This window comes from Geotrypetes seraphini, chromosome 2 (genome assembly GCF_902459505.1).
Source record: "Geotrypetes seraphini chromosome 2, aGeoSer1.1, whole genome shotgun sequence".
Classification (NCBI taxonomy): Eukaryota; Metazoa; Chordata; class Amphibia; order Gymnophiona; family Dermophiidae; genus Geotrypetes; species Geotrypetes seraphini.
In genome coordinates, this window is record NC_047085.1 from 304,134,459 (window position 1) to 304,159,301 (window position 24,843).

General features: G+C 45.7%; 1 protein-coding gene across 2 annotated transcripts in view; it reads right to left on the reverse strand.

The window, feature by feature from the left end:
- The window catches only part of LOC117355220 (arf-GAP with dual PH domain-containing protein 1-like), a 113,879-nt gene that overhangs the window by 63,348 nt on the left and 25,688 nt on the right, over window positions 1-24,843 (reverse strand). For both annotated transcript variants that reach the window (XM_033933445.1, XM_033933446.1), the window contains exons 2-3: window positions 14,503-14,633; window positions 14,301-14,392 (exon numbers count right to left, since the gene is read on the reverse strand). In XM_033933445.1, the coding sequence (XP_033789336.1) occupies window positions 14,301-14,392; window positions 14,503-14,633 (223 nt within the window). The remainder of the gene's footprint in view (window positions 1-14,300; window positions 14,393-14,502; window positions 14,634-24,843) is intronic.

Here is a 24,843-nt window from a genome sequence, read left to right on the forward strand (position 1 = left end):
TTATTCCCTCCAGATCGGCACAAATGGATAGGTTTACACTCCTCTGCCAGCAGGTAGAGATTGAGACAGTAACTTTTGGATACAGTACAAGTGGACTGTGCAGTCCCTCTTACAATCGGTCTTCATGAATAGACAAGTAGAAATCAACTAGGCTGGCCTAGAACATACAACTCCACACTCACTTGGAGAAGACCAAGGAACAGTCCCAAATCGGACCAGGGAACGCTGTTGGATAATTATTAGAACAAGAACCTTTCAGAACGCCCCACAGTTCGCCAGCTAAACCAGCCGAACTAAATGCCACTGCTTTTTCAACTCCCTCAAAACAACCAGCAATAACCAAAATCCCGCAGAAAAACCCCATACTCTTCGTGAAACACTGAACAAAATGACCGGGTGGGTTCTGTGTCGGTCTGGAGGGACTAAAAGAAAGAAAATTAGCAGGTAAGGACCTAATTTCTCCTTCTTTAGTGTTCCTTTAGACCGGCACAGGAACAGATGGGATGTACCAAAAAAGTACCCATCATGGGTAGAACCCCTGAAGGGGTGAACTAGAACACACTCACTGAACACCACGTTCCGATGCGCCTGAACGTCCACACGGTAGTATTCAACAAAGGAATGGAGAGAAAACCAAACTGTAGCTTTGCAGATAAACAATGGAGGTACAAGAGAAGATTCAGCCTAAGAAGCTGCTTGCCCCCAAGTGGAATGAGCTTTGAGAAATTTCAGAACAGGCTTCTTTTGGAGAAGGTACGCCGATGTGTTAGCTTCCTTGATCCAGCACGCAATGGTAGCCTTGGAAGCAGCATTATGTTTTTACAAAATTATGCATGTAAATTATGTAAACCATTTAATTTGAAACGGTATAGAAATTTTTAAAATAAAATATATAAATAAATCCCCTTTATGAGGACCCACTAAGAGGACAAAAAGATGATCCAACTGCCTCTGCTCAAATGAGCCTTCCCGACTACCCAAGACCGGGAGGACCATGAACTTGTTGACATGAAAAATGGCGAGACCACCTTCGGAAGAAAGGAGGAAACTAGCCGCAGCATGACCTGCTCCCTAGAGAACTCCAGGAAAGGAGGCCTACACAACAAAAAAACACTGCAGTTCTGAAAATGCGCCTCATGGAAGTAATGGCCACCAAGAATACCACCTTAAGAGTAAGGTCCTTCAACGTACAAGCGAAAGGAGGACAAAGTGGCAATCTACACCTGAAGGGAAGACCAGGCAAGGCCTCACTCCAGGCTATCCTGCAGAAACTCCAGGATGTGAGGCAATACAGCTCGAAGAGGAACCACACCACACGCGGAACACCACTCTTCAAAAAGTCACCAAATATGGACATAAGCCCAAGATGTGGAAATTTTCCAAGCCCCTAAGAGAGTGGAGAGCACCTTATCCAAATATCCCTTCTTCCCTAGGCAAGCCCTTTCAAGAGCCAAACCATAAGAGAAAGGGGACCCTGAATGAACAGTGGAATGGGACCCTGAGACAGAAGAATAGGCGAGAGGGATAGTGGGAGAGGATCTGCCCCTAGAAGATGATCCAGGTCCATTTACCATGGGTGCCTGGGCCAGTCTGGAGTCACAAGATCACACAGCCTGTATGCCGGAAAATCTGAAGATCAACTCTGCCCAGAGGCCACGGAAGGAAAGACATACAGCAGGCCATCCGTCGGCTAAGCCTGAACCAAAGCATCCAGCCCCTTGGCCTGGCAATCCCTACGGCGACTAAAGAACCGTGTGGCACTTTGGCATTGATAATCATGGCCATGAGATTCATGATCAGCTAACCCCAGAACTGATCAACTCAAAAGCTTCCAGCTCATGACACCATCACTGTGTTTCAGTTTATGACGAATGAGAAAAACCAGCTCAATACTCTCCACACCAGCAATGTGGTAAGCCGAGATGTCCTGAAGATGAACCTTTGCCCTTTCCATAAGCAGAGAGTTCTCCAGCACCACCAGATGACTCCTGGTGCTCCCCTGACAATTGACATAAGCCATCACTGTGGTATTGTCTGAGAGAACTGCAACTGACTTGCCTTCCAGCAAGGACTGGAATTCCACCAATGCTAGCCGAATGGCTCTGGTCTCCAGAACATTGATCGACCAGGATACCTCCTCCAGTGACAGCAGCCCTGAGCCAAGTGACTGAGAAATTGAGCTCCCCAACCGAGGAAACCGAGCGTCCATGAGAAGCATTGGCCACTGGGGTTGACCAAGACTCACTTCCTAAACCAGAATGGAAGACTGGAGCCACCAGCATAGGCTACGCCGAACAAACCCCTAAAGTGGGACCAGCGAGTCCAGATCTTGTGACTGTGGTGAAGCAGGGAATACTAAAGAGGACGCAAGTGAGCCTGAGCCCACTGGACCACTTCCAAGGAGGCCACCATGGACCCCAAGACCTTCAGAAAGTCTTGTGCCAGCAGACATTGGCAATCCATCAGAGAATGAACCTAAATTTGCAATTTGCATACCCTGAAAGAAAAAACCCTCCCCAAGATGGAGTAAAAAAAAAAAAAAATGCCAAAATACTTCAAGCGCTGAGACGGAGCCAACTGGCTTTTGGACAGGTTGACCTTCCAGCCCAAGAACTGGGGAAACTCCACAATATTACTGTTATATGATTGCTTTACAGTGCTATTAAATGTTTATACCTGCAACAACTTCACTAGAATCAACCAATCGTACAGATAGGGGTGCACCAAAATGCCTTCCTTGTGCAAGGCAGCTGCCACCACAACCATAATCTTGGTGAAGGTGTGCGCGCCATAGCTAGACCAATGGAAAGCACACCAAACTGATAATACTCTCCCATAATCTCAAAGCTTAAGAAGCATTGATGAGAGGCCCAAATGAGAACATGCAGATAGGCCTCTGTCAGGTTGAGAGAAGTCAGAAATTCCCCAGGCTGGACGGCCAGAATTATCGATATCATGCTTGCCATGCGAAAAGATGGAACCTGTAGAGCTCTTTAGACAACTTTGAGATCCAAAATGGGCTGCAAAGACCCCTCTTTATAGGGCACAATAAAGTAAATGGAGTACCTGTTGGCGCAAAGCTCCTGAGGAGGCACAGGAACTACCACTTTGAGGTCCAGCAACCTGATCAGTGTCTGCTGAAAAGCCCTTCTCTTCCAAGTTGCCTAACAAGGAGAGGAAAGGAAATGATCTGGCAAAGGACATGAAAACTCCACAGCATAACCAACCCGAATCACCTCCAGGATCCACTGATCCGTTGTGATCTTGGCCCATCCCTGGTAAAACTCCCACAACCAGGCTCTCACTGGAACTATAAAAAGGACCCACAATGCATGCACTGGAAGAAACATCCTCTGAAAGGAACAGAGGTTGCACCCCGGCCAGGGTGGTACCTACGAAATCCACTCAAACGTCCCCAGGCAGAACCACCACCCGAAACCTGGTGAGGTTGGTCCTCCGGTGTTTAGGTTTTTTTGTTTTTCTGGTTTTTGCTTTACTGAAGCACATTAGAAACACTCAAGGCCTGAACCAGCTTATCCAACTCCTCCCTGAAGAGAAAAGAGCCCCAAAAGGGAAACCTACTGCGCTTAGTCTTTAGACGCCACATCTTCCGACCAACTCCGAGCCACAGGATACCAAATTTCCAAGTTTATTTAAAAATTTGTTATACCGCTTATCATAATTCTAAGTGGTATACAGGCATCATTAAAAAAAGGGTTATATATACAATTATAAACAGAGTACGTACGAGAGACTAACTGACGTACAACAAACAAGCGGGTAGAGGGAGAACTCCATTAAATCAATAGAATAGTAAGACGGTTAAGAGTAGAACAATAGGAAATGGGAATCCAGTCTAAAGTAATCTAATAGAGAAGATATTTAAGTTTCAAAGGTGGGTTGTGACACCTAGAACCATGGACTTGATTGAGGCACCCAACAGATCATACTGTACATGGAATCAGAGAAAAAAGAAGCTTGCAGCTCATTTGTAAGAAGTTCCTGATCCACTAAGGATCAGTGAGGCGCTTCGCATTCAAGAACTCTTGCAGACCACCAGAACACAAGACCTGGTCACCAGACTGCCACCATTTGGATAGCTAGAGCAGTCCCAAGAAAACTGGTTTTAAATAGAGCTTCCATCTTACAGACCTGAGGATCTCTCAGGGCCAAGCTGCCTTTCACCTGCACTGTATGCCTGCACGCAATAGCTGAGACACCGCTGGAAACTTAAAGATATCTCTATCCTCATCAGGAATGAGGTAGAGTCTGACCACAGACCGCGTCAATCACAAAAGCGCATCCGGAACGTTCCATGTAGCATGCACTACGTCCCGACTATCCTGATGCATAGGGAAAAAGTGGGATGCTAAATGAATCCCTCTAAGACAGTGGTCTCAAACTCGTGGCCCGGGGGCCACATGTGGCCCGCCAGGTACTATTTTGCGGCCCATGGCCTGTACTAGTGCTGTCTATACTAGTGCTGTCCGCTCTTTGCAATGTCCTTCAGCTTCCCCCCTGGCCTCCCCCTCTTACCTTCAGATAATTACCACAGCCTGCAAAGAGGATTGCCAGTGCTGTAGCGATCCTTGCAGGTTGCCGTCGTCCTCAGCAGCATGTTCCCTCTACCGTGATTCTGTCCCTGACGTCAGAGGAGGGGGCAGGACTGTGGCAGAGGGAACGTGCTGTGGAGGCCGTTGGCAGCCTGCAAGAAACACTACAGCATTGGCGATCCTCTCTGCAGGCTGTGGTAATTAGCTGAAACTAAGACCGGGAGGCCAGGGGGGAAGCTGGAGGATGCAGCTAAGAAGGGGGAACATGCAGGCCTTCGGGGGGGGGGGGGGGGCGGAGATTTATAAACTATAAAGAGTTTTACCTCATGCAAAATTGTCATTTATTTAATAAGACATTAACTATTTTTTCTGCGGCTCTCCAAGTACCTACAAATCCAAAATGTGGCCCTGCAAAGGGTTTGAGTTTGAGACCACTGCTCTAAGAAGAGGGTCCACCACACGAGGTGGTCCTTAGCTGCCTCTTCAAACTCTACTCCTAACTATTTAAGAGAAGTTTCCTCTTTAATTTATTTTAAATCCAACTTAAAAGCATTCCTGTTTAAAAATGCCTTTGGGCTCTAACCGTCCTTATAAGGCAGTCTCTCTCTTTTTATTCTTTTCATTTAGTACAGACTCTGATCCCTTTCTTTTTCAAAAGAATTTACATCTGCCCTCCCAAATGTGATTCCCTTTACCTGTTCTTTCTTTCCTATAAATAATGTAGTTCTACCTTAATTCTTTTTGTCCTGTTTTTGTTTTGTATTTTTGTTTGTTTAGTTACTAATTTGCTGGTTTTACTTTATGTTTTTAACCTGTAAACTGCCAAGAAGTTTGATTTGGCGGTATAACAAATTTTTTTATAAACTTGGAAATTTGGAAGACACCTAAAGAATGAGCTCCTGCAACTCTTCCTGAGGAAAAATGTGCACAACATACGCGTCCTCGTCAACTGGTGCCTCAGAAAAAAATCTCTATCCAAAACATCAGACCCCCCCTCCCCCCCAACGGATCTGGAAAATCCTCCCAGGATGCAAATCCCCATCCAGAGGAAACGGATCAGCCATAAAAGAAAACCTCATCCCAAGACATCCGCGGCTGTCTGGACAATGGCTGAGGGAGCCGGATAGAGGCAACCATAGTAGGAGACTGAATGGGAAGGAAAAAAAACCCAGACGATCCCCGGAACTGAAGCAGGACCCCCCCCCAGTCGCCTGTAAATAAGCCTTACACATGGCTAACATAAAATCAGGGCTCAACAACCCTGGCAGCAGTCTAGAAATTATAGAATGAGCAGAAGACACATTTAAATCAGGAGGAAGGTTGCCTGAGACAGTGGGCAAAATGAACATGTTTCCCGCCAAAACTGAAGGAAATGCCGTCACTAAACTGGCACCTAACATCAAATGTGGCACCAAATCCAAACTGAACCCCTCCACTACAGAAACACTGTCAGCAGCCCCAGCCGCAGCAACAAGGGAATCCCTGGCCTTCCCAGTGGTCCACCAGCAGCTGAGGAAACCTTGGCGTGGGTGGCAGGTGAGGCCTGGGTGTCACTAGTGCCTTCTGCCAACAAGCAGTACACACGTGAAGGGAAGCTGGCCACACTGACACTCGAAGCCAAGTCCCCCTCAAGGCAGCCGGAACATTTCGTGCACCTGTCAACCGCATCTACCGTTCGACGCCCATATAAAATGCACTTGTGCTGCTTTTTTGAAGCACTCATACTGAATGTGCCAAAAACCCACGTACAATAACACCGTACATAAACGGCGGCCTCAGGACCACTTTATGCTCTGTTCATTTTTTGTGTCTTTTTTTTTTTTAACTCCTCACAGCTCACCAACTGTATCAAGTTAAAGCAGACCCCGCATGGCACTCTAAACTGTAGTCAGTGCCGGTATCGGTGGCAAGGTGTACAGTTGAGGCTCCTCTAAACACAGAAAACCTGGGGAGGTGGGGGAAATGGGGGGAGGGACTTGACCCTTTCAGATGTGGCACCCCCAAGGTCGGTAGGACCCCCAAGAGGGCCCCTCAAGCTCTCTCCTAACAGCAAGCGGGACCAGAAAAATTCTCTAATCAGATCCAACAGGCCCAAAACAAACCTCAGCAGAGACTGCACAATCTTACCACTCCACCTGCTGGAGACTAAGAAAAGACTGAGTGTAATAGGGACTGCGCAGCCCACTTGTACTGTAGCCAAACGTTATTGTCTCAGTCTCCACCTGCTGACAGAGGAGTGTAAACCCATCAATTTTTGTGCCGGTCTAGAGGGACACTGCAGAACTTCCTGTTCCTGCCTAGGCGGGATGCTCCAGAGAGGCAGCTTACAGGGCAGGCTGAAGGCAACAGGCTCAGCTCGCTGCTGCTGTCGGCTGGCCTGAAGATTACATTTCAATAAGGAAGTAGGTGGAGGATCAGGGGAAAGTCATAGAGAGAAAGAGAAGCATCATCCTGTGGGTGGGGAGGCGGTTTGAAGGGAAGGAGGGAGAGAGAGAAGAATACATGGGGATTTTGGAGGGAGAGAGGGAGAGAGGGAGAGAGAGAGAGAGAGAGAAGTATCCATGGGAAGATTTGAGGGAGGGAAAGAGAGAAGCACTAAAAGGGTACAGTAGATGGGAAGTGGACTAAGGAAATGGATGAAAGGTGGGGCAGGGGCGAGTCTGGTGAAAGGTGGGGGGAGGGACGGGGCAGGAGTGAGACTTGTGGGAGGTGGGGTCAGAGGTAGAGAAGGGCAGGGTCATGTGTCCTCTTTTTTGATTTCACAAAAATGGTAACCTAGGGTTACCAGATTTTCCCAAAGGAAAATCTAGAACCCTGGCCACTCCCACAGGTTCACCCTATTATGCCCCAGCCCCGCCCCAGACGGCATCTGTGCATGCACGGATGCCCCCTCCCGACACAATTTTTACAGGAAGCTTTTCAAAACCTCGTCAAAGTGCCGGGTTTTGAAAAGCCATCTGAACCCCCAGACATGTCCTTTAGAGAATGACACGGTGGTTGTTACCCGCGGCTAGCTGCAGGTAACCCGCCAAAACGGTGACCAAAAAAAAAAGGTCACCGCGAGATCGGGGACAAGGCCATTCACCGCCCCATGGAGCGGTGAATGGTTAGCACGCGCGGTGAATGAGCATTCAATCCGGCAGCTCCCTCTCTCCCACCGGCCATGCATCTCCCTCCCTCCTTTTCCCTTACCTTTTCTTGTTGAAACTGGCGATTTCTGTAAGGCTATGAGCTGTATTACAGCCGGAGCCTTGAAGTTGCGACGCGTTGCCTGCTGGAAAAATCTCCTCTGACGCAACTTCCTGTTTCCGGTTGCATCGGAGGAGACTTTTCTAGCATGCAACCCGACACAACTTCAAGGCTTCGGCTGTAATACAGTGCATAGCCTTATACAAATTGCCAGTTTCGCCACATGAGAAGGTAAGAGGGAGGGAGGGAGAGAAATGCACGTCTGGCTGGCGGGAGGGAGCTGCTGGACCGCGTGAAGGGTGCTGGGGGTGGGGGGATGGAGAGGAGAAGACGCAGAAGACGGGGACGGGGCGGTGAAGGGACAGCAGAGACGGGGATGGAGCGGTGAAGGGGACGGCGAAGAAGGGGCGGTTAAGAGGATGGTGGTCCAGGGACGGGGCAGTGACGGGGACAGAATTTTTCCCCGTGTCATTCTCTAATGTCCTTGAAAAGGAGGACATGGCCGGGGATATCCAGACATCTGGTAACCCTAGTTTTGCTCTGACTCACACACAGATTTGTTTCTCACTACAGCACTTAAAACTTGCTCAGGCTTCCTTGTCCTTGCAACACAGGACAAAACCCATAGTTTAATTTGGCAATAAATCTTCTCCTGAAAACCTTCGCCACCCCTGAGCTGGCATTTTTCAGCGTTAAGGCTAGCATTTGCTTTTGGGCATTGCTGTGTTTTTACCTGAGTATGGGAAATACTACTGACGTAATTTTCATTTATTTAAATACCATTTCAATACTATTTGCAGCCATCTTTTGCAAGCATTTAATACCTAGAGCCTGTACACATTAATGTAGGGTTGCTAGATTTCATCTTAAAAAAAAAAAAGAGGGCACCCGGCCCTGCTCCCACACGAACCTCATGTCTCCTTTCCCGAACTTGGGGCCGCATCTGGAGGGCCTCTGCGCATGCGCGGATGTCAACATAATAACATCATCATCACAACATCATCACATTGATATACGTGCATGCGTAGAGGCCTTCCAGATGCGGCCCCAAGTTCGGGGCCTTTCAAAACCCAGACATACTGCCAGGTTTTGGAAATCCCTCCGGACACCTGGACAGTCCTCTAAAACAAAGACATGTCTTGGTTTTCCTAGACATCTTGTAATCCTACATTAATGTACATGTAACAGGTAGGGCTACCATATGGCTCCAGAAAAAGGAGGATGGATTGAGACATCTGGGCTTTACTTCCATTGCTTTCAATGGAACTTATACTCGCATATCTTAATCCATCCTCCTTTTTCTGGAGCCATATGGTAGACGTAAAGCCTCGATACCTTAATCTATCCTCCTTTTTCTGGAGCCATATGGTAGACATAAAGCCTCGATACCTTAATCTATCCTCCTTTTTCTGGAGCCATATGATAGACGTAAAGCCTCGATACCTTAATCTATCCTCCTTTTTCTGGAGCCATATGGTAGACGTAAAGCCTCGATACCTTAATCCATCCTCCTTTTTCTGGAGCCATATGGTAGACGTAAAGCCTCGATACCTTAATCCATCCTCCTTTTTCTGGAGCCATATGGTAGACGTAAAGCCTCGATATCTTAATCTATCCTCCTTTTTCTGGAGCCATATGGTAGACGTAAAGCCTCAATATCTTAATCCATCCTCCTTTTTCTGGAGCCATATGGTAGACGTAAAGCCTCGATACCTTAATCCATCCTCCTTTTTCTGGAGCCATATGGTAGACGTAAAGCCTCGATACCTTAATCTATACTCCTTTTCTGGAGCCATATAGTAACCCTAGCAACAGTGATATAGCTATGGGTGGGTCTGAGTGGGTCCAGGCTCATCCATTCTTGGCTAAGGCACACCCAGTGACGGCACTAAACTGCCATCTCCACAGTCTCTCAGAATTTGCCCTTCTTTCTGAGAATCCCGACCCTCCCTGGTGTAATTTACAGGTGTTCCCAACGCCAGCAGTGATTCAGTTTTGCTGTTGGCCTCGACCCCGGCCCCCGCATACTTCCCTTTACTGCAACCCACTCTCACTGGCGTTATTTTCTGTTTCCTGTCTGGTGGGACACAGCAGATAGAAGCACGGGGCACCAGCGCCGACAGCAAAACTGAATTGCTGCTGGTGTCCTGGATGCCTGTGAATTGCACCGTGGAGGGATGGGGTTATGAGAAAGGAGGTCAAATGCCGGGAGGCCATGGGGGAGAGAGAGGAGAGATGTTGGATGCTATATGCCAGATGTGGGATAGGTATAAAAAAAACCCTGTGTTTTGTCATATCTTTGAAGGGGGGGGGGTGTATTGATGGGCCCATCCAAGTTATCTGTGGGCCTACCCAAAATATTAGACATGGCTGCACCACTGGTGTGCTAACCTGGTGCTAACTGCTTTTAATGCTGGCATTAGGCTTTGAATATGGCCCAAGAGACTGCATAGCACTGAAGCGCCCCTTTAAGCTGGAAGGAATCATTCTCATGTCTTTCCTCAGTACAAATCTGTGAATTCTGCTGCTCACTCTGTCACAAACTAATGGCAAAGACATGAAGAAAAGGTGGAGCAGCTAAAACATGGGAACTTATTCGATACAGTTGACAGGAGATCTTTTGCTGATGGGTGGTCCTATGCATGAGAGAAGATGAAAAACAGATGGAGAGAACATAATGAAAATGCAGAGAAACACAGCAGGCAGGAGCAAAGTGTAGACACTGTGAATGCTATATTCACAGGAACAGGGATAACTCTAGGGTGAATTTCTTCCAAAAGGTGGTAAATAAATCTTCATAAATAAGACAAATGGTGCTCTGGGCAAATATGGTCAGAAATATGGAGGGGCATTTTCAATATTGACATCTAAATCTGATTTTGGACATTTGGGGGAAAATATCCACAAATCCAGTAACAAAAATGGTCATTTTGAAACCAGAAAAATGTCTATTTACTTGATGTGTTTGTCCTCAGTGCTTTTATCTTTTTGAACCATTAAAAAAAAGTCCAAATGAAAAACACAAAAAAACAGTAGTGCGGCATCCTAAGGGGCAGTGCAGTAAACTTCACATACAAGGTCCCAGATATGGTACACCCTCCAAAACTAACTCAAACCCTACTGTACCCAACTTTATACCATCCCAATAGCCCTTATAGAAACACAGAAACATAGTGGTACAGTAGGTTTTGTAGGGCTCACACTTTCTACCACAAGTGTACTAGTTAGTGTGGAATATGGCCTGGGTCCCCTTCTCTGCAGTTCACTGCACTGACCACCAGGCTACTCCAGACACCTGCATGCTGTAAGAACATAAGAACAGCCTTACTGGGCCAGACCAATGGTCCATCAAGCCCAGTAGCCTGTTCTCACAGTGGCCAATCCAGGTCACTAGTACCTGGCCAAAACCCAAGGAGTAGCAATGTTCCATGCTACCAATACAGGGCAAACAGTGGCTTCCCCCTTGTCTTTCTCAATAACAGACTTTGGACTTTTCCTCCAGGAACTTGTCCAAACCTTTCTTAAAACCAGCTACGCTATCCACTCTTACCACATCCTCTGGCAACGCATTCCAGAGCTTAACTATTCTCTTAATGAAAAAAAATTTCTCCAATTGGTTTTAAAAGTATTTCCTTGTAACTTCATTGAGTGTTCCTTAGTCTTTGTAATTTCTGATGGAGTAAAAAAATCGATCCACTTGTACCCGTTCTACTCCATTCAGGATTTTGTAGACTTCAATCATATCTCCCCTCAGCCGTCTCTTTTCCAAGCTGAAGAGCTCTAACCATTTTAATTTTTCCTCATATGAGAGGTGTTCCATCCCCTTTACCATCTTGGTCGCTCTTCTTTGAATCTTTTCTAGCCCCACTATATCTTTCTTGAGATAAGGAGACCAGAATTGAACGCAATACTCCAGATGAGGTCGCACCATGGAGCGATACAGGGACATTATAACATTCTTAGTCTTGTTAATCATCCCTTTTTTAATAATTCCTAACATCCTATTTGCTTTTTTGCCCCCCGCCACACATTGGGTGGAAGATTTCATCATATTGTCTACGATGACACCAGATCCTATTCATGGGCGCTAATCCCCAAGGTGGACCCTAGCATCCGGTAACTGTGATTCAGGTTCTTCTTCCCAATATGCATCACTTTGCATTTGTCCACATTAAATTTCATCTGCCATTTGGACGCCCAGTCTTCCAGTTTCCTAAGGTCCGCCTGCAATTTTTCACAATCCGCATGCGTTTTAACAACTATGAACAGTTTAGTGTCATCTGCAAATTTAATCACCTCACTCGTCGTTCAAATTTCCAGAGCATTTATAAATAAGTCAAATAGCACCAGTCCCAGTACAGACCCCTGCGGCACTCCACTATTTACCCTCCTCCATTGAGAAAAATGACCATTTAACCCTACCCTCTGTTTTCTATCTGATAACCAATTCCTAATACACAACTGAACTTTGCCACCATGACACTGGGTATAACATCTGCAGCTGGCATACAGGCAGGTATGTACTTTCATTTACACCTTTGGGGGGTGAGAAGGGTCATGCCTACATCACTCCAGTTGTCAGTTTGGACACTAGGTGAAGAACTGGGGGTGAGCTCAGGGGCCAGTAATTTTGGCACCCTTTAACACCGGCACCGTGGGCCAGAGATCACCTAGTCCAATGGTTGATCAGCCCTGGTGCTTTGCAATTAATTTTGCTCATCGAGGCATGATTCATTTACTGTAGCTTATTTCTGTGCCAATACTTAAGGACTTAGGGAGTTTTGGCACAGGAATAAGCTACAGCATAGGAATATTGCCTTGAACAAAATGAATCGCATGGCTCAAAACTGACAAAAGAAATGGAGTGAGTTTTGGAAAAGCGCTTTTCATTTATGTTTGCAAAGTGTTTACAAACAAGCTATTATCTGTGTTTATCTCATGCCTTTTCATTGATAGCTTAAAGCAAGTTGCATTCAGGTACACCAGATTTCCCTGCGCCCGCAGGGCTTACAACCAAGTTTGTGCATGAGGAAATGGAGGGTTAAGCTTTCCTGGCTCTCAGTCCGCTACTGTAAACACTAGGCTACACCTCGTAGAGAATGAGAGAATGACACGGGGAGAAATTTTCCTTGACCCTGTTGGATTTCTTTATCCCCGTTCCATCCCTGCAAGCTCTGTCCTCATCTGCACAAGCCTGAAACACTTTAAAATCATAAGTATCAACATTCTAGAGCTCAGACTGTGATGTCATAATGCCTCATTCCACCAGTGCCTCATTCCACCAATGCCTAAGCTCCGTCCTCATCTGCACAAGCCTCAGACACTTTAAAAGCATAAGTAGTAACATTCTAGAGCTCAGACTGTGATGTCATAATGCCTCATTCCACCAGTGCCTCATTCCACCAATGCCTAAGCTCCGTCCTCATCTGCACAAGCCTCAGACACTTTAAAAGCATAAGTAGTAACATTCTAGAGCTCAGACTGTGATGTCATAATGCCTCATTCCACCAGTGCCTCATTCCACCAATGCCTAAGCTCCGTCCTCATCTGCACAAGCCTGAAACACTTTAAAATCATAAGTATCAACATTCTAGAGCTCAGACTGTGATGTCATAATGCCTCATTCCACCAGTGCCTCATTCCACCAATGCCTAAGCTCCGTCCTCATCTGCACAAGCCTCAGACACTTTAAAAGCATAAGTAGTAACATTCTAGAGCTCAGACTGTGATGTCATAATGCCTCATTCCACCAGTGCCTCATTCCACCAATGCCTAAGCTCCGTCCTCATCTGCACAAGCCTCAGACACTTTAAAAGCATAAGTAGTAACATTCTAGAGCTCAGACTGTGATGTCATAATGCCTCATTCCACCAGTGCCTCATTCCACCAATGCCTAAGCTCCGTCCTCATCTGCACAAGCCTCAGACACTTTAAAAGCATAAGTAGTAACATTCTAGAGCTCAGACTGTGATGTCATAATGCCTCATTCCACCAGTGCCTCATTCCACCAATGCCTAAGCTCCGTCCTCATCTGCACAAGCCTCAAACACTTTAAAATCATAAGCGTTTGAGGCTTGTGCGGTTAAGGCAGAGCTTGCAGGAATGGGATTACTCATGGGGATGGGATGAGGATATTGAGATCCCGCAGGGATGTGGACAAATTTACCCACGTGTCATTCTGTATAAAATAGGTATGTATGTGCTTTTTATTAACCCTCACCCTCTTGCATTTAAAAGTCTCCTTACATAAGATAATTGGTCAGTTGTTCATCCCATGTTCTAGATCTGCACTCATTAACATGATACCTGTATAGAACTTTAAGGATCGGCATCCCCAATTTTCTGAGATTTATAACAACAAAAGGGGTTGATCAAAAAGCTGCTATTTTTGCCTCTCTCTGTGACATATGTTTTGGGGGTTTTGGTTGTTGAGGGTCCCATTCACACTATAACTAGCCATTCTGGCCTAGAGGATCCTTTAGCAAGAGGGTTGTTCACTATGGCACCCGCCTTCCTCCCTGCTCAGTATCAGGCCTAAGATTGTGGCAAATTGCTTACTGGCAGTCCATGTGTGTTGGCTGATAGTAATAGACAGGTACGTGTGCCTCATAGATGGCCTTTGCCTCCGCGTTCCCATGTTGTGCCATGAACTGCAAAACAAGACATGCAGAGAAGTCAGCATCCTACTTTCCTCCGTGCACACTGCACCGGCCCCCGGCCCCAATCCCCATTTCCCCTACCACCAAGAGGCCGTGCTCACCTGCACCTGTGCCTCGTCCCAGTGATCCATCCTGAGCGACTTCACCTTGCCGATGGACGGGATATTGCGGTGGATGCCAGAGCAGCTCAGGCAGATGAAGATTCCCAGGCTGCAGGAGGCCCAGTCCGGGTCTGCAAAAAGAAGACATGAACTCATCAATGGGCAAGAACATAGAAACATGATGGCAGATAAAGGCCAAATGGCCCATCAAGTCTGCCCAACTGCAGCAACCATGATCTCTTTCTCTCTCCGAGAGATCCCACGTGCCTATCCCAGGCCCTTTTGAATTCAGACACAAGATGAGGAAGGTTGAGGCTAGCACAGTAGATATGGATTGGGGCATGGAATGCTATAAGTTATACACAAATTTCCTGAATCTAGGTACAAGCATTTACAACAGCTCTCTTGCTCCTAGTTACATATGGACATGCATAGGGTGAGGCACAAAAGTAACCCCCCCCCCCCCAGAGAATTTCAACCAGAAGTTTAAAAGTACTTATTTAGTTATCATACTTATGTATTACTACTGTAACCCTGGTTCTACTCAAACGTAGTCTCAGGACATCGGTCAGCTCTTCGAGTCAATTACCCACGACCAAAAGGGAAAAGGTACAGTCCATTTTCGTTATTCACAGTAGTACTGTTCCTGAAATGTGAACCGTGAAATTGCGAATAACAAAATGCTGAATCTATGGGAAATAGAGGTGAGGTTCCAGTAGTACACATTGTGTCTCAAAACCGCGGAAAGTGGACAATGGATCCTGTTGGAAAAATAGGGTTAGGTTCCTGCATAGGGAAATGCTTGGAGTACCTGTGATTTACTTTCCAGACCAGGGGTCCCCAAAGTCCCTCCTTGAGGGCCGAATCCAGTCGGGGTTTCAGGATTTCCCCAATGAATATGCATTGCAAGCAGTGCATGCACATAGATCTCATGCATATTCATTGGGGAAATCCTGAAAACCCGAATGGATTCGGCCCTCAAGGAGGGACTTTGGGGACCCCTGCTCCAGACACTTGGGAGCCATATCTGGAAACGCGCAAAGAAAGCTGTGTTTTTTAAAGAGCCGGTCCACGAATCTGCAAACACAGTGGTGCGAATGGGGATTACTGGTAGCAATTGATGCAACCACAGATATAATAATAATAATTTTATTTCTTATATACCGCCAAAGCCATAGTAGTTCTAGGGGGTTTACAATGAAGAAGGGCTGGACAATCAGCGAAAATGGTACAATGTTACAATCAGATAAAATTAGGTGGTAGAGAAAAAAATGGTACAACAGAGAGAAAAAAAAAATGGTACAACTGAGAGAAAAAAATGGTACAAACAGAAAGAAAGATGGGTACAATTATGGCAATGAAATGGTACAGGGAAGAAGGTCAAGACAATCTGCGTAATGGACATAGTGAGATAGAAGGGGCCAGGGTGGGCATAGGGTCTTAGGGTATGAATCGGGTGAAAAGATTAGTTTTTAGTAGTTTCCTGAAGTTTAAGTAGGATGAAGAGCGTGAGATGATGTGGGCCAGCCAGTTATTGTGATGACCTGCTTGGTAGTCAGATATGTGAAATTGTGCATTGGTAACGTACAATTAATGAGAACAGACTGTAATCTGTTTTTGAGCTGGGCATAGGCTGGGGTTGGACTTAATCTAGTAGGCCGAAGGATCACTTTCCCGGATTCAATCACCACACACAGTCCTTACTTAAACTCTTACCACAGGAATCAAGCTGAGACCAAAGTGCAATTGATAATTGAAACTTTACTTGAACTTGATTGCAGAGTTAATTCAAAACTATTTAACATAACATAAATTTTTATTGATATACCACAAAAGCCTTTCAGTTCTATGCAGTTTACAAAAGAGATGGGCTGACCATTGTCAGTGAGCTACAATAGATAAAATACTGGCATCAACGAGTTAACAATAGTTCGATCTCTTAGAATACTGACAATGTTTTTAAAACGGTTTATGATAAAAGTCAGCTCAAGAACACTTTCACTATATTCCCCAATGTGGTTCACTGGTTGAGCTGCTGCCTCGGCACCCAGAGGTTGTGAGATCAAATCCCCAGTGCTGCTTCTTGTTAGGGTTACCAGGTGTCACACACGGACAGATACCCTCCCAACACGGCTCCAAGAACAGGTTGAGGGGAGCAGATCGTGAGCTTCTAAACCCCTGCTTTGGATTTAGGCCAAGAAAACCCTGGCATAAATAGGCCTCTTGTTAGGATGCCTATCAATGCCTATGACCACTTTAGGCATTGCTAGGCGTGATTTTATAAAGTGTGCCTATCTTTCACGCCTAAGCACCACACTTCGCGGCTCCTATGTTTTAGTCACCATTTATTGAACCAGGCCCAAAGCATCATCCTGCAGCTTTAACACAGGCCTTTGCTCACTTTAAGAAGTTCTTAACAGCCTTGTCAACTGGACGCTGTGACAGGTCATCTGCAGGGCTTCTTTGGGTTTAGGGATTGTTTGCTGCTTTTGTGGAGCTGTGATAGGCCTCCGACGTTGCTCCCCAGACAAAAGTCTATGTCACTGTGGCACAATTAACAGTAAGCTGGTACCCTTTTTTCAAATAACAGTAGTTTTTTAACATAGGGTCACCAGATGTACTACTCTACTACTGCTATTAATTATTTCTATAGCGCTACCAGACACACACAGAGTCACAAAGAATAAGAAAACAGTCCCTGCTGGAAAGAGTTTACAATCTAAGCAGGCAAGACAGACAAACAGGATGTCATGGATCCAGTTAAGGGAAACGGTTAATCAGCTGGCTGGGTTGGAGAGCAAAGGGGAGTATAGGATAATCAAACCATTGTGACATCACTGATGAAGTTGGCTCTTATTGGTGGAATGAGGCATTATGACATCAGAATCACAGCTCTGCTTTCCAAAGACTGAAACTCTTCACACTACTACTATGAATTATTTTATTAGCGCTACAAGACGCACGTAGCACTATACAGAGTCACAAAGAAGAAAACAGTCCCTGCTCGAAAAAAACTTACAATCTAAACAGCCAAGACAACAGGATGTCATGGATACAGTTAAGGGGAACGGTTAATCAGTGGGCTGGGTTGGAGGGCAGAGGAGTAGGATTAAGGATTGAAAGCTATATCAAAAAGGTGGGTTTTCAGTCTGCTTTTAAACAAGGCAGAAGATGAGTCGTGCAGCAGAGTTTTGTACAGATTGCAAGGGGGAGAGGTGACACTGCGGGATACCAATTAGGAGTAGATTGCAGTAATCCAAGCTTGAGGTTACGAGAGCATGGACAAGGGTCCAGGTAGTGTGCTCAGAGAGGAAGGGGCGAATTTGGGTGATACTGAAGAGATAGAAGCGACAGAAAATGAGACCACTCCAAGCTTGTTGGACATGGATAGAAATTGAAGACCACTCCAAGGTTGCGAGCAGAGGAGACTGAAGCAATGGCAGTATTATTTACTGAGATGGAGAAAGGAGGAGGAGGAGCAGAGGGTTTAGGAGGAGAGAGAAGCAGCTCAGTCTTGGACATATTTAGTTTCAGGTGACGGCAGGACATCGAGGCAGCAATGTCAGCCAAACTGTTCAGGTGTCCAGATGGATTTTTAGAAAGCAGCAGTTCGTCTGCGTTTTCAAGTTTGGGGCCATGTCTGGAGGGCTTCCGAGCATGCTTGGAGACCCTCCAGAAGCGGCTCCGAGCTCGAAGAGAAAGGAGAAGTTTAGGAGAGGGGGGGTCTGGGGCGGAATGGTGTGTGACTTGGGTGGAACGGGGCAGGGCTGGGGTGAAATGGGAACGGGCTTTAAGTGGGGCCACATGTCTGGGTTTTAGCTTAAGAAAATCTGGTAACTCTAGTTTTACACCGCAAATATTTTTGAATGCACAAAAATGGCCAGATGGTCACGCTAAAAAGTGTGTAACTTCACTCTGTTTAAAGATCATCTCATTCCGCTCAGCACATAAACGATGATAGTAACAAATAAAGCTGTAAAATTTCACATTGAAATTCCAAGTGGTTGCTAAAACATCAAAAAATAGGGGGGGTACTTTTTTTTTTTTTTGCCTCACCCTATATATCTGGTTATATTAGTGTTCTATGAAGCAAACTAGGGTCTCCTTTTACTAAGGTGCGCTAGCGGTTTTAGCGCGGGCTTAATGTACGCTACAATATCGCACACGCTAAACGCTAACGCCTCCATAGAGCTTGCATTAGTATTTTTCGTTTAGCGCACGCTAAAAACGCTAGAGTACCTTAGTAAAAGGAGCCCTAGGTGTCAATTTTCCTTTATAAACAGTGTCTGGGAAAAAAAACCAGGACCCCTTATAGAGTTTTAAAATACTTTGCAAATGGTTAAACATTTAATATGATCTCTGAAAATACATTAGTATAATGTGGAGGGTTTTCCTAGTTAATTCATAATTTGTGTTCAGTGTCCTCCAATCTTGACACATTCACAAAGTCTTTCACGCCAGTGAGCTGAATTCTGGGGTTTCGTTAAGCGACAGGTCAACTGTTTTGCAAGCTCAACGCACTAGAGCTCCATCCTGTTGAAAAATAAAGTACAGTACTTGGAAATGTCTCAAATTTCAGACAGAAGTTTCTGCTGCAGGAGGATGTTTCTGGAAAAATGTTGGTGGTCCTTTTTCCAGACACTGTGTAGAATAAGCTCTAAACTAGGGCCCCTTTATTGAAATGCCTTCCCCAAGACAATTCTATAAACTAGATGCTGACATTTACATGCAAGTTACAAGCATACAAGAAGTTTATGCAAGTAAATGGCAGCATGCCACCTAAGCACTAGTTAGGAGAGACACTAACTGCATGGGTCAATGATTGGCTGAGTGGCAGACTTCAGAGGGTGGTGGTTAATGGTACCCTCTCTAAAACATCAGAGGTGACCAGTTGAGTGCCGCAGGGCTTGGTCCTGGGTCCACTCCTTTTCAACATATTTATAGGGGATCTGACTCAAGGGCTTCAAGGTAAAATAGCACTATTCGCCGATGACGCCAAACTATGTAATATAGTAAGTGAATGCAGTTTACAGAATTATATGGCGCAGGACCTGCTTACATTGGAAAGTTGGTCCTCAACCTGGCAGCTAGGCTTCAATGCTAAGAAATGTAAGGTCATGCACCTCGGAAGCGGAAATCCATGCAGGACGTACTTCTTGAACGGAGAAACTTTAACTAGGACTTCAGCAGAACGAGATTTAGGAGTAATCATCAGTGCAGACATGAAAACTGCCAATCAAGTGGAGAAGGCTTCATCTAAGGCAAGGCAGATATTGGGTTGTATCAATAGAAGTTTCGTCAGCCGAAAGCCTGAAGTCATAATGCCGTTGTACAGGGCCATGGTAAGACCTCATCTGGAGTACTGTGTGCAATTCTGGAGGCCACATTACAGTAAAGATGTGCGCAGAATTGAATCGGTTCAACGGACGGCCACCAGGATGATCTCGGGGCTCAAGGGTCTCTCGTACGAAGAGAGACTGAACAAATTGCAGCTCTACACTCTCGAGGAACGTAGGGAGAGGGGAGACATGATCGAAACATTTAAGTACCTCACGGGACGTGTCGAAGTGGAAGATGATATTTTCTTTCTCAAGGGACCCTCGGCCACAAGAGGGCACCCGCTCAAACTCAGGGGTGGAAAATTTCATTGCGACACCAGAAAGTATTTCTTCACAGAGAGAGTGGTTGATCATTGGAACAAGCTTCCAGTGCAGGTGATCGAGGCAGACAGCGTGCCAGACTTTAAGAATAAATGGGATACCCATGTGGGATCCCTACGAGGGTCAAGATAAGGAAATTGGGTCATTAGGGCATAGACAGGGGGTGGGTAAGCAGAGTGGGCAGACTTGATGGGCTGTAGCCCTTTTCTGCCGTCATCTTCTATGTTTCTATGTTTCTATGTTTACTCCATAACAGTATGTATTTGCAGGAGGGCATACATAGGACACAGCATGGGGGGGCATAGGCTGCCCTGACCTTACCTGCGTTAATAACCAATAAAACATGGAGTTTTGCATCTAGCTCTCTGGATTTCTCTTCCATCATAAGAACATAAGAATTGATGCTGCTGGGTCAGAACAGTGGTCCATCGCGCCCAGAAGTCCGCTCACGCGGCGGCCCCCAGGTCAAAGACCAGTGCCCTAACCGAGACCATCGTATCTTAGAGCTGAAATGGTGTACCCTTGATTCAGCGCATCCTTGAAAACCCAGATCTTCTCTCTAGTGTTTGGCAATACCTGGTGAACCCAGTAGCTGGCAGCTTAATTATTTAAAAAGCTTCTGAACAATTTGCTTCTTCCCTTCTACACCGTTCTCTCATGCCTCCTTTCTATCTTGCTTTCTTTTGTCTTTCACCTTTCCTTTTAACAATATTGTAGTTCTTTTTCTTTTCTTTTTACCTTTTCTTTTATTCTTTGTAAACTTTTTGATTCACGCTTTGAAAGGCAGTATATCAAGTTTTAATAAACATAAATATACCAGCAGCATTTGGGTGTCAAGATACCAGCTCTACAGATGGCATAAGAGATTGCACCTACATTTTAGATGCATTAATACCTGAGTAGGAAAATATTCTTTAAAGGAAAATAGGTGTCTATATTCCTTTAACAGATGCTTTTTAGGTGCCTATTGTAGAATAACATAGTCACAGAATTTGTCCCCGTCCCCATGTGTCATTCTTTAATGAGAGAGAGAAGAATCAATGTATGAAAGGGTACAGCCACTGACCCTCAACCTTGCACTGAAGAATGCTAGTGTAGAAGGACTGAGGTTGAAATAGATGCTACAGAATGACATGGAATGGTTTCCCATGGATATCTGCAGGGACGGGGACAAATTCTGTCACCATGTCACATCTCTTTCTATAATCCTTTCATCTTATCCAAAAAAATAAAATTCTTAACCCAGCAAAAGCCATATAGCTTTCATGCAAAGAGCCACTCAAACCTTACAATATACTGGAACAATTTTCTGCATAAGCTCCTAAAAATAGCCTATCCAGGAAACCACTGTATCCATTTCTGGGTTAAAATTCACTTCCTGAAGTTAATGGGCTTTTTAAAACATGGCTTTTTTTTAAAAAATCCATATATTCATTGCCACTATACAGACAATCAACAGTGCTGAAAATACAGTTCATTGCAGACTGCTGGTAGCTATACTTGTGGTGTAATATAGGATTGCGATTTTGGAGGTCTACCGTATTTTTCGCTCTATAAGAAGCACCTGACCATAAGACGCACCTACATTAAGAGGAGGAAAACCCAAGAAAAAAAATTATGAACCAAATGGTGTACCCTGTCCCACTGCCCTGCCCTGTAGCTTGTCACCCCTCTGGTGGTCTAGTGGTAGGCTGGGACAGGGCAGGCAGGGACAGGGCACAGTAGCAATCATGGGCCCTGAATCCAGCCACTAGGTGAGTTAGACACCTAAGACTTGGTAAATATCGGTCGAGTTATATCAGCACTCACTTCTGAGTTGAAGGGGCCACTGGAGCCAATCCTCAGTCCTGGCCCTTTAAAGCAACAGTGGTAGCATTCAGTGTATGGCTTGTCTTCAACCAGGCTGTTGCTTTACTACTTCAGAGAGGAGGTAGGCGGATGGGGGGAAATTGAGGAGCTAGAAAGGTTGGAAAGAGAGGCTAATAGAAAAGGGAGCCACAACAAAAGGGATGTACTACTGATATTTATTATCACCTACCAGCAGCCAAATAAATCTTGCAGCATATGAGAGAAAAAAGCCACATGGTGTAATGGCTAGGATAAACCAACTAAGGGAAAAAAAAATAAATGGAAAAGGATTGCGAATGAGGAAAACTAAAAGACAGCGGGAAAGAAGTATAGAATCAAAATTCCTTCAATTCACATTTCTAAGTATATATCATACCTTTCCTTCTCCATTACCTAGTTTTAGCTGCTAACTCGTCCTCATTCTCTTCAACATCCAGAGCTTCTGGCTTCTGCCCGCAATAACTTTATTCGTGGACACTTTAAAACGGACACTGTCTCACTCACAGACACTTCCTAGTTCGCAGTCGATACCTTCACCCGAGAATTCTCCAAAATTTGTCGCGCTCTGCTGATTTCGCATTTATGGTCTCGTGCTAGGGGCACACTTCGGAGATGGATTGCTATTAGCGTTCAGCCTGTAACTGGTACTATGAAACCTGTTGGCCCTTGCTTTTCTGCTGGGCTGGTAGCCGGCAGTATCTAGAAACCCTCCCCTCCTCTCCCCACAAGACTCATACACCATTCTCTTAGCACCAGCGAGGGTTGTTGCTGCTTAGGTGATGTGCGGCAGTGGTGGGTCTCTTGTTGTTTTCGTGTCAGTCTGAGGGGGAGGGACGGCTGAAGATAAGGATGCCAAGTAAGAAGAAGGTACCTGGGGGGGAGGTGGGGGAATTTGTTCCATAAGACGCACCCTTATTTCCACCCACTTTTTGGGGGAAAAAAGTACGTCTTATAGAGTGAAAAATATGGTAATTAAGGGACACGTCTACTAAGATACAGTGATACGTGGCCTTAGTGCATCCTTACACTGTTTTTTTCCCACGTGCTAAGTCCATTTCTATTGCAGCCATGTTTTTTCATATTAATGGCCACATGCTAATGTTGAATTAGTGTAGCCGTTAAAAATAATGTATTGCATGAGCACTTACCACACCTATTTTGTAGACAATAAGGACCTGATTCTGGAAATGGCACTTGCCACAGTAGGTCCTGCAAAATGGGCACCTTCCCGCATGTCAATCACCGATAGGTGCCATTTCCAGAATCACGTCTATTTTGTTCTACAGATGCCTTAAATGTAGGCCAGCATTTTATAGGCCTACATTTAAGGTGTCTGACTCACACCTATGAGAAGTGCCTATACACGCCTAAGGACGCCTAAAGACACTTCTGACATAAACCACGCTTACACTGGCCATAGGCATCCGTAGGCGTGCCTAGATGTCTCTGTATGCGTACAAACAATGCTTACATTGTGGGCGTCCTTCGATTCATCGATTTTTTTTTTTAAAAACACATGTCCTGACTGCCACCTACAATCGGGATGCTGTTTTTAGAATCAGACCACATCCATCATTGACGTGGATGGTAAAAGAGATGTGAACTTCCTCACTGAAGGCGCAATTTAGCTGCCTAACAGCAGGGGGGGGCCAAACTGCTACAGCAGGTCCTGAGTTAGAGGGGTGAATCACTGAGGAGGCTCAGAAGGAAGGACGTTTAAATGCCCTAAGAGAGTGTAGAACCAGTGAGATCTTGAAGCAAGAGGCTTCCCAGGACGAGAGTCTGAGGCAAGAGGTCTCGAAGGGGAGATCCTGAGGGCAAGAATCCAGTGGCATAGCGAGGGTAATAGGCGCCCGGTGCGGTGAGCCCCCTGTGCCCTCTTCTCTGCCCCCACTCCTGCCACAACCCCCTGCGCCCTCCTCTTTGCCCCTCCATGCCACACTCACATCCTCCCTTCCCATCCCCGTACATCTTTAAATCTTCACCAGTGAGAGCAGTTTCTCTGGCCTGCTGCTCATACTAGTGATGTCATTTCATGGCCCTGCAACCTAGAAGTGATTTCAGAACCAGGCCGGCACAAACAGCAGGCTAGAGAAATTGCTCGCGGTGAAAATTTTAAGAGGCACGGGGCGGGGAAGGGAGGGCACAAGCTTGGTGTGCAGGGATGGAGAGGTGCCGGCACCCCCACAAAGATGGCGCCCGGGGCGGTCCACCCCTGCCCCGCCCCCTCTTTGTTATGCCACTGCAAGGATCCTGCCAGTGTGTCTTGGCTGCAGTTCCTGGGAAGGTCTGGGGCAGTGCAGTGGCCTTCAATAGACATTGCTACTCTGAGTCTGTGTAGGGTTACCATATTTTTGACCTGAAAAATGAGGACTCATGACTCCGCCCCTCCACACCCCTGGCTCTGCCCTCACCCTGCCCCTGGCCCAACCCCCAGAAGCTAGTTTGGCAGGGCTGGCTTACAAGGAATCTGGTGGCTCTCTCCCTCTTACCTCCTCAGCGCTGCAATTTTTTTTTTTTTTATATCTTTATTGATTTTCCAATTCAACAACAGTGCAATAAACAATTAGATATACATAGAATAACACAAGAAAAAGCACATTTATCTTTCAGAAAAACATGAACAATCATTTTTTCCCTTCCAACCCACCCACCCACTAGAGTGAACAAGAGAACATAAGTATTTCTAAGATATCCCCACCCATCCACCTCTTGGATGTGTAATTTACATCCAAAAGTATATTAACAAATCATTCAACTATTAATAAAATTAGTCAACGGACCCCATGTTAATTGAAATATCTTAGTAATTCCCCTTTGATCATTTATCATT